Source organism: Strigops habroptila, chromosome Z (assembly GCF_004027225.2).
Source record: "Strigops habroptila isolate Jane chromosome Z, bStrHab1.2.pri, whole genome shotgun sequence".
NCBI lineage: Eukaryota > Metazoa > Chordata > Aves > Psittaciformes > Psittacidae > Strigops > Strigops habroptila.
The window spans coordinates 61,984,394-61,994,562 of NC_044302.2; the positions used below are offsets into that span (position 1 = coordinate 61,984,394).

The window sequence follows — 10,169 nt, forward strand, 5'->3', positions numbered from 1 at the left end:
TCTCAAAAGACCTGAATTTTCCCAAAAATGCTGAAATCCAACATTCTAGCATGTGAATTAGTTTAAAGACAGAGGTCTAACCAAAAACAGCAACTCAGAATACATGCATTGCCACCTCCGAAAAACCTTAATCGAAGTAAAAAGTGAATGCTGTATCCTATTTATGCTTTCCATCAATCCCATCCACAAATACCTGTTGTCTGTAGCCAAATACAGACACTTATAATTACAATGCTGAATTAAAACCTTCAGCAAGCATGTTTGATTACAGCAATTTAAATAAACTGTTTACCATAACATTAACACAGCCTTATTTCAGAAATTAAACCAAATGACCACCACCAAGTAGCAACAGTAGATTAGAAACACAAACCAGCACGTCAGCTATTCATTCATAAACTACCAGCTGAGCTTCTTAAAAACGAACATTAAAAAAGCAACTTAGTAAGAAATGGGCATCTTCAGACCACACTCAAACATTGATATATATGCTAATATTGAAATTTGAAACTGTAGGGAAGTATCTGTTCATCCTGCGGCCCCAAAACCCCCAACTCTGCCTTTTTTTCCAGACTCTCTCTGTTTTGAAGCTCTATTGATCCTAGTACAGAATACCAAAAATTAGCTTAGTATTTTAGGCTATAACACCACATGTCATAACATACCCCACACTTGTCTTTAAAAAAAAAAATAAATACAAGTGACTAATTCTACCAGTCTAATGCTATTTACTCAGTTACCAAAATTTAAATTAATTATGTTCTCAAACATAATTGTTAAAAATTGGCAACATTATGCAGGCCTAATTAAGATTAAATCCAATTTACTAAATGTACTTTAATTGGTACTAATCACATTAGCTTTCCTTTCAGAATGACAAATTCTCCATAGGTTTCACTTTAATAGTCTTCTATCAAAATCAACACAGGATGACTGATGATGAGCATCACACGAGGAGTGGGAAAAGAAATGCTCTTCCCCTCCTCCCCTTTGCCCCCCAGACACATAGGCACACTCACTACCACTGCTCTCTGCACGTTTATCCTTTTATCAATTTGCTAAGTCACAGAGTCATGACTCCATCACAGCCATCATTTTCTGTTCCAGTGAAAAATTTCTCTAAAAATAAATACTCTTTGGCTGGGAGCAGCCAAGAAGAACAGAAGCTTTAACAGAAAAATACACAAAGGTTTCAAATATCAGGGCCACCAATTACTAGGGTACTTCCAAGGACTCCAGGGAGTCGGGCTCTTGAACCCTTTGAGACGCAAATCTAATAAGTGAATAAGCCTAACCTGATCTTGAGAACTAGGCCCAATTACGCCGAAGGGCAACTTCACTGCATTATTGCCTGCTTTCCATTACAAGGGCATCCAGCGAGTACATCTGGAAAAGAACCTGAGAGGAACCAAGGCTGTCTGCCCAGAAAAACAAAGAAAGACAGATATGCCTCTGTGCTAAAGTGAAAAAAAAGAAAGAAAATATAATAAGTAGGTGGTTTGAAAGGCTGTCTGTATTTCATAATGTGATAAACTGCCCTCAGGATTTTGGATATGATTGAATTTAGAAAGCTGGGGGGAGGAGAAATAAAAAAAAAAAAAAAAGAAGAAAGAAAAAAATAGGAAAAAAAAAGAGGGTGAATTGCTCATTTTCAGCCGAGTAAAATTCAGGGATGGAAGAGGAAGAGAGGGGAATTTAAGGTGGAAGACTAAGAAAGCCTCATACACAATCAAATGAAGCAATCAACGCTACCTATGTAATATACCAAACTGGACGCTAACACTGTGATCATAAGGCAAGATGGGAAACATTTTGCAGTTGCTGAAGCAAGAGGAGAAATGAAAAAAACCACAATTCTGTGGCAATAGAAGGGGAGTAGAGAGATAGGAAATTGGTATCAGATTTAAGAATGATAGAGAACAAGTTTCTTAGCCACAGCTAATTTGAATCAACATCTGACAAAATATTTAAGCGCTCTGCATGAAAGTACGAACTTAAACTACTAATTTGAACAGACTGAACAGTAATGAAAAAGGGCGTTTAATTAAAACTCAGTCCTTTGTAATCCCCACACTTAGTTGTAACTAAGTATTTAATTTCTCCAGAATATCACTGATGACTCCATCATCATAACTTCACACACAATTCCTGAAGTAAACCATTCAGAAATTAAAAGTTAAACGGGCTTTTGCTGTGGGGTTTTTTTCTCCTGCTTAAAACAATTTAATTCCACATTGCATTTTCAAGCTGATTTTGTCCGACCCAATTTTGTGCAGACAACGTACATCTACATATATCTAACTGCTGTAAAAACAGGGTATCTAGAAATATAAACAAGTTTGACTGCAATGCTTGCTTTCAAATGCCTGTAAGAATTTGCTACATTGGTGGCCTGTAAGGACTCTGGTCTTTGGGAATTGTTTCAGTATCTCCAACTTTAGTGATTTTATGTATTTATTTTTAATGGGACCGGAAACAATCTTGGCTATTCATTTGAGAACAGACCGAACACCTCTGAGTCAGTGACAAGTCTTTCCACCAACACCCGCGACCTGAATCAGGTCCAGAGAGACATCATGTACGTACAATCTGATCAGCTGCAGTCACAGCCTCCTCCTCTCAACTATTTGTTAAACGCTCTTGTGGAGTCTTCACGGTATCTGTAAGGTGGGCATTTGAAATCAACAGGTCTACATACATGTCTGTAAAATAACACATATATACACGGTCCCCTAAGTTTGGAGCTGCAGATGCAAAATGCTTTGTGGCAGGAAATCGCACTGTCTTCATATTTGTATTCCATCTAGCGCAAATGACCCTAATCAGTACTCTGGCATTTGGGATGCTAATGGAATACAAAATATAATAAATAATAAATAACATGAAAAACCCCCACATTTGACTTCTATGTCTGCTCTCAACAAGACAATGAAATCCTATTTCCACAACCCAGAGAAGTTCCAAATCCCTAACTTTGAACAGAAACGTATACGAACCAATTTTCAGATGGTCTTTCTTCTCCCATCCAACCATTTATTTCTGCAGCTTATACTCCCCAGCAACGCTGGCAAATTGCTCAACGGTTCACTAAAATGAGTTGTCACTATTAACTCCACCATATAAAAACTTCCCTCACTGGAAAAGAGGTCAGATATTTAATTAATTCTCCTCTAGAGAGATTAAAAACACACATTATCGAATAATAAACTCTGATTTACACTACCATGTTCCATCTGATTAATCTCCTGCTCATCTTGGTCTAAGTGCTAGACTTCGAGGGACAAAACTGAGAGCAGCCTTCCAGTACCTAAAGGGGTCCTACAAGAAAGCTGCAGAGTGACTGCTTAACAAGGGCCTGTAAGGATAGGACAAGAGGTTATGGCTTTAAACTGAAAGAAGGTAAATTTAGATTAGATATTAGGAAGAAATTCTTTACTGTGAGGGTGGTGAGGCACTGGCACAAGTTGTCCAGAGCAATTGTGGATGCCCCATCCCTGGCAGTGTTCAAGGCCAGGCTGGACGGGGCTTTCAGCAAGCTGGTGTAGTGGACGGTGTCCCTGCTCATGGCAGGTGGGTTGGAACAGGATGATCTTTAAGGTCCCTTCCAACCCAAAGCATTCTATGATGCTATGCTAATGTCCTTGCAGAAAGCTCATTTACTCTTGTGTTTGAGATGCCAAGACACTGGTTTTGGACAAAGATCCAAGTACCAGCCTGAGGAAAACAAGAACATAGCTGTGCATCAATTGCTTTTGTAGCTCCAGCTTAAATCAGCTCAGGTTCACCAAAGCGAACAGTCTTTTCTATACACAAATGCAACTCCTTTGACACCTAATATGCCTTCATCATGTCGTTATCATCCCAAAAAGTAAAGCCTGGAAGTTCAAGGTCAGACAGATCTGAAGGCACAACCCACATACCCAAACCCACACATATACACCCTCGCCATGCAGTACAGGATCCCTTGCGGGTGTGGAGATTGCATATGGAAAGTCAACCAAGTAACACATAACTCGTAGCCAAGACGATAACCTACGCAGAGCCCGTACACCATGCACAAGGCTGAGGCTTCAGCGCCATGTTAAGTACAAAAAAATATCCAGTACACTCAAGCATGCAATTAAAGCATGTCACACAGAACAGACATATGTTTTAAGATTGACAGGAGAATTATATAGAGCATTCTTACACAAAACAAATTATCTACCTACCTGTTTATGCATCTCTATATTCAGCCCATATGACATCTCATAATACTAAGAAAGAAGAAAATTACTTTATTAGACCTTGCAATTGTGAAAACTATGCGAAAAATCACTTTGAATCAAACATCATCTGTACAAGGACATACAGACTTACAAACATTTATTGGCCTTGAAGAGTTCCTGGAATTCAAAAGAGCATTTCACAGCAACCTTTTCCCCACACACACACTTTTTTGCTTTATCTACATTGTTTTGTGGAAAATTTACAAAAAACAGCCATAAAACAAGCAAAAACACCCAGACAACAAAAAATCACAAAAAGTAATCACAACCAGAGTTAAGGATAGAAGCAGAAAAAAAGCCACACAGAAAATGCTCAAGATTTTATTTCCTAGCACACATAAAAGATGCCAAAAAAACACCCAAAGTGCTTGAAGCCAGACACACATATAAATCAGCAATGTCTAACAGACCGGTTATTCAGTATTTTAAATTAAACACACAAAATTCTGCAATTAAATAGTGAAGTTGCAAAAAAAATAAGAGCACGTAAAGTCAGAGCCAAAGGAGATAACACCAATCTAACTATGCCCTGTTGTGCTCGAGTATTGCATGGATCTCCATTCAGTGTGTAATGTTCGCACCAAGCAATCCCCAAGACTTAGGTATATTAGGGATCAAAAAGACAACTGTGAGCCTTAACATTTGCCTGCGCTCTTGGTTAAGAATTTTTCAAGGTTATTTACTCGTCTTGTGAATACGAAGAGCATTATTTATCACGTACACGTGGAAAACAGCTAATCGCTCATAGATGTACAGGAGAACAGAGAGCAAGAGCTCCTCTGGAGTCATCATGATCCATCATCCAATTATGTATTTAGAGATACCTTCCTATGCACATTATTTAACCAGGCAGACCACAACCATTGAGGAAATCCCTTTCACAGCTGAGATCCCTGCCATTCTGAATTCAGGTAAACAATGAACCAGCTGCCCAGGTACAGCAGTTCTTCTGAGAAGTAGGCTTTGGGTTTTTATCCGTACAAGTGCAATTTTGGCTTACTCCCTTCACAGAAAAAAATATTATCCCAAACCGATTTACAGAGATACAATCGTTGGGAGAAGTCAGCAAAAGTGAAAACATCATCCCCAGGTACACTACTAAAGTTGTTCACAGCTTTAAAGGGCTGACAAGTAATCTGCTAGCATCCAGAAGAGACATTCCCAGTTGCTGAGAAAGGCTAAAAAGCAGGTTTCGCACAGAAACTAACTGCAGCAAACAAGTTAAAAACCCCTGAAACTAAGGATTTATAATGGAAGCACTGATGTAACCTGAACAACAGCAGCGCTACTATAATCTTTCTGTTCGCCTCCAGCAATGCGAACGTATTTCGGTCTCAGTATACCAAGCTAATAGACATTTTGAATTTGTTATGCAGCTTGCTTACCATGACATAATGTCGCTGCATCTCTGTCTTCTCACTGGCCAGTTTTTCACATTCTAGCTTTAAACTGTTCAAGACATAAAAAGGAAAAGCATGGGTACTTCATAACACAAACCCGACATTCTTCTGAACACAGGTTACTCCCCTTTTCAAGCATTTCTCCAACACACAAACAGAAACGCACATTCCAGCTCTTGCTTGGGAGTTCAGGGTGGGGTCTGTACTTTTCCTCTTTCAAGAGACACTGTGCAATATCCTCATCCTCATCTAAGCAAACTGCATACAGTACATGGGAGGGTATTTTTCTCCAACTAAATAAACCCAACACTAGTTCACAGAAGAAGCACGCAGGGGTTCACACCTACAACACTTAAGCTTGAGAAGCCACTTACAAATCCATAATATGGGGTTTGGAGTTTTTATTGGGAAGAGTTTTAGAGACACTTCTTGCTTTCACTCAACCCACAGAGGAATCAAAACGCGTATCACCACTTCAAGGAGCAAAAAGTTGATGGATTTTTTTTTTTTTTTTTTTTTTCTGACGACAGAACTGCAAGGAAAACACGGCAGGAAATTTATGGAATACCATGGTAAACACGAACACCTCCGCTGTTGGGGTTTTTTTGTTTGCTTGTTTTCGGAAGCCCGCTAAGCAATCCTGCCAGAAGTCACTTGTCACTTTGAGGACACAGGCTTTTCCACCTAAGGATAATGAAATAGCTCGCCGCCTCTCTTCCAGGTTATCAGCACTTGACATGTCAATGAAGGGCGCGAGGGGGCCGAGCCCAGACAAGATGCGTGTCCTGAGAGGCATTTTTAAGGAAAGCAGAGAGGACATCCACACATTTTTTCATCAACCCCCAACACCACCCCCTCCCTGCCACAAAAATCCCAAACCCCTAAACAAAACAAAAAAACCCCGAACATCACAAACTGGAGCGTGGGGAAAACAAGAAAACCCGCTTGCCCCGCGCCGCTCGAGGCCTCTGCAAGCCCCCGTCCCGGGAGCCGGGAGCGGCGGCGGCATATGGATGGGGCTTTGGGAGCGGCGCCCGGCTCCGCTGCGTCCGCTCCGCGCCCCGGATCCGCTGGGGGATCCCGGCGCCGCGGCGAGCGGCGATCCCGCGCGGGGCTCGGGGAAAGTAGGCTGCGTTACCTGTGGTACTGAGCCTGCAAAAACTGAAACTCCTCCTTAATCCGATCGCAGGACTCGGAAATGGTGAATTTAAAAGGCTGCGCTGGCTGGTGAGGAGCCTGCAAGCAAGCAATAGCGGGTCTTTTAATCGCCCCCTCTCGCCCGCCTGTGGCTCCCCCCGCCCGGCCGCCGCCCCCCGCCCGCCGCTGCCCCCCGGCTCCGCGGAAGCGCAGCTCCCCCCGGGTCCCCGGCCGCCCTCCCGCCTCGGGCCGGCGACGCGATGCCCGAAGCGCCCCTGGCTGCTGCCCCGACGGGGCTGCCGGCGGAGCAGGGCCTGTGCGGGAGGAGGCAGGCGTCGGCCGCCAGGACCCACTGCACCGGCCGCCGCTGCGGGACGCGGGGCGGGCGCCGGGTCCGTCGCCGGGACCGCCGGGCGGGGGCAACACAGGCGAGTCAACCCCGGTCCGGGGCGGCGGCGGCGCGGCGGACAACAATAAGAAAATGGCTACAACTCCGCGGTGCCGGCGCCGGAGCGCTGCCGGCGGAGCCGCCGCCACCACTCACCGGGTGCCGGGTCTGCGGGTACATCTTGCTCAGGTCGCGGATCATCCACGCCGCTTCGGGGGGCGCTGGCGACCGGAGCGGCAGGGATCAGCACTGCAGGCGCGGCGGTGGCGGGCAGGGACGCCCCGGCCTCGCCGCCCCGGGGGGGCTGGCGGGGCACCGCCGACAGCAGCGGGGCGCGGCGGCGACGGCGTCCGCGGCGCGCAGGGGTCGCTGCCACATCCCCCGGGGGCGGTCAGCGGGTGGCGCCGACCGGCTCTCCCGAGCGCCGCCGCTCCGCGGGCTCCGGCGGGCGGCGAGCCCCGTGCGGCGGTGGACGACGAGGCGCAGGAGGAGGAGGAGGGCGGGGAAAGCCCCTCCGCCGGCGCCGGTGCGCGCTCCGGCGGAAATCCCCGCCGGCAGTTTTCTCCCCTTCTGCAAACTTTTACTGCTGCCGGCGGCTCTGCCGGTGCCGGGCGGAGCGGCCGCCCCGGCGGGGAAGGGCGGCTCAGGCGGGCAGCTCAGGCGACTGCCCGGAGGTGCGGTGCGCTTTTGTGTGGCGGGCTGGTCCTCGCTGCTACCGGCCGGACCGCATCTCCCCCAGCGCTGTCGGGCCGCTCTTTTCCCGTTGTTTTTGTTGTCGATTTTTTATTTGTTGTTTTAATTAAAATATATATATATATATATATATATATAAAGAGAGCGGGAAAGATGAAGCAGAAGACACGCTCCGGGCTGCTTTATTAATGTCTTTTTTTCTTTTCCCCCTCCTCGCCTTTCGAAACTCCGGTAAGTGGCAGCGGCAGCGCCACGCAGGACGGAGCCCTGTGCCCGGTCCGCTTCGGTCCGGTGCGCTCCAGCCCTGCCCCGCCCGGCGCAGCCCTGCCCGGTCCGTTCCGTCCGGGCCCTGCCCGCCGCCGCTCCGCACCGCTCGCACAGCCGGCTGTGGCGCGGTGACTCCTTTGACCAAATTTAGCCGGGACTCGTCATTAACATTCTGATACATATTCAGGCAGCCGGAAGGGCCGCCGCCGCCGCGGGGCACCCTGGGAGCCGCAGTCCTCCCGGCGGCACCGCTCCCCGCTCTGCCCGCCCGCCACCGAGCACAGGACTTCAACTCCCGGCGGCCATCGCGCCGCCTCCCGTACCCCCCCTCCCGCGCCCCCTCGGCCGCTCCGCCCATGGAGGGCGTCGCCGGCGACCAATCGGCGGCGGCCGCACATTAATCGCCGTTCTGTATTAATGCCCATCATTTCGCCGCTGACAAATGGGCATGCGGGCCCGGGGGTGGAGGGAGGGGAGGACGGCCCCGGGCTCGGCCCCCACGTGGGCGCCTGACGCGACGCGGGCCCGCAGCCAATCAAGAGGCTCCCCCTGCCTCGCTGCGCCCGTTCGCCCGCCGCCCGAGGAGGAGCCTCGAGATCGCCGGCGTTCCGCGGCGCCGGCGTTCGAACAGGGGAAACATTTGTTCAGCCGTCAATCAAAGTAACGTGGGATGGTGTCGGCTGTCGCTGCCGCCGCCGCCGCTGCTGCGCCCCCCTCCTCCGGGCGGGGCGGTGGCACGGCGGGAGCGGGGGGCGGTGGGGGGCGCCCTCCCCTGCCTCGCGCCCCGCCCGCGGCCACCGCCGGCCGCCCGCGCCGCGCGCTAATTAGGGGGCAATGTCTCCTTAAAGAGACAGGCGCCCTCCCGCCTCGCCTCACCTCGCCGGGGCGGGCCGGGCAGCCCTGGTCGCGCGGAGCCGGGGCAGGCGTCCCTTCGTACCGCCGGTGCACCCGGAAGGCGCCGAAACGAGGGCAGCCCCCAGCCCTTCGAAGTGTCCTGCGCCGCCGCCTCCGCGCCATGCCCTGGGCCCAGCGGCGTGGCCCGGGCAGGGGAGCGGTGCCGCGTTATAGTCGGTTAATGCGGCGCGGTGTGAGGGTTTTTTTCCCTGCTGGATTTGCTTAGGGGACGCAGCGCTTGCTGTGGGAAGCGGTTGCAGGGAGCGGGTGTGAGATACTAGCCAGAGTAAGGCATAAAGGCTTGACCTTTACGTGGTGTACTGTACAGGTACGCTGGCGTCCGACTGGGCGTTTTTTGCGGGCACCGGGCGGGCGGAGGGCGGCCGGGAGCCAAGGGCCCAGTTTCTGAAGGGGCGGTAAGCGCTCCTCGGAATTACCCGTGGAAAAGAAGGGGCAGGCGACGCCAGCCGCAGCCTCTATGATCTGCAGGCTGAGGAGCAGGCTCCGGAGTGCCTTCCCAGGCCCGCACGCTGCATGCCTGCTGCACCGCTGCCCCACCACGACCGGCTACCTACAACGGGAGGGCTACCTTTAAATAAATAAATAGGTAGATGCATCTGCGTCTAGTGGTTCCGTGTCCTAAAAAGACCCTACAACAGTTCTGCCGAGCCCCACCGCAGGCAACGCCGTGCAGTGGCGCACACGTGAGGGATAGGCTCAGGCTGTGTAGTTTTTTCTCTCTGTGCGTGTCATGCTTAGATTTGCCTTCAAGCAGTTTGTACTCCTGATGAGCTGCAGCTTAAACCTCCATGCAGAATAGATGGTGGTTTAGTCATGTCATTTTTGATGCCTGTATTCCAAATCTGTAGTCCCGGAACTTCCACTCGGCAATTAATACCCTAACGATGGTGGCTCAATTATATATACTTAGATTTTTGGTCATAAATTCTTTCTACTGCCTGCAGATATCTGGCAAAGGCCTGCAGCTGCTGAGTACCTGGAGGCCTTGGTGGGACGTGCCACTGAGGTGTTGCCGTAGAGATTTTGCCTCGCTTACCTGGCCTCTGAGGATTGGTACAGTAGTCAGGAGCGCAGGGCTGAAGCAGAGCAGCGGTGGTGCTG

At 49.5% G+C, this 10,169-nt stretch overlaps 1 protein-coding gene across 6 annotated transcripts in view; it reads right to left on the reverse strand.

Moving 5' to 3' along the window:
• The window catches only part of LOC115619717 (transducin-like enhancer protein 4), a 100,641-nt gene extending 92,336 nt beyond the window's left edge, over nt 1-8,305 (reverse strand). For 2 of the 6 annotated variants that reach the window (XM_030512459.1, XM_030512456.1), the window contains exons 1-4: nt 7,350-8,305; nt 6,807-6,904; nt 5,654-5,717; nt 4,212-4,256 (exon numbers count right to left, since the gene is read on the reverse strand). In XM_030512459.1, the coding sequence (XP_030368319.1) occupies nt 4,212-4,256; nt 5,654-5,717; nt 6,807-6,904; nt 7,350-7,394 (252 nt within the window). In that variant the 5' untranslated portion in view covers nt 7,395-8,305. Of the gene's footprint in view, nt 1-4,211; nt 4,257-5,653; nt 5,718-6,236; nt 6,353-6,806; nt 6,905-7,349 lie in introns of those variants that run through there. The other 4 variants (XM_030512460.1, XM_030512457.1, XM_030512461.1 and 1 more) reach the window with 4 other exon arrangements.
• Nucleotides 8,306-10,169: the final 1,864 nt, after the last annotated feature.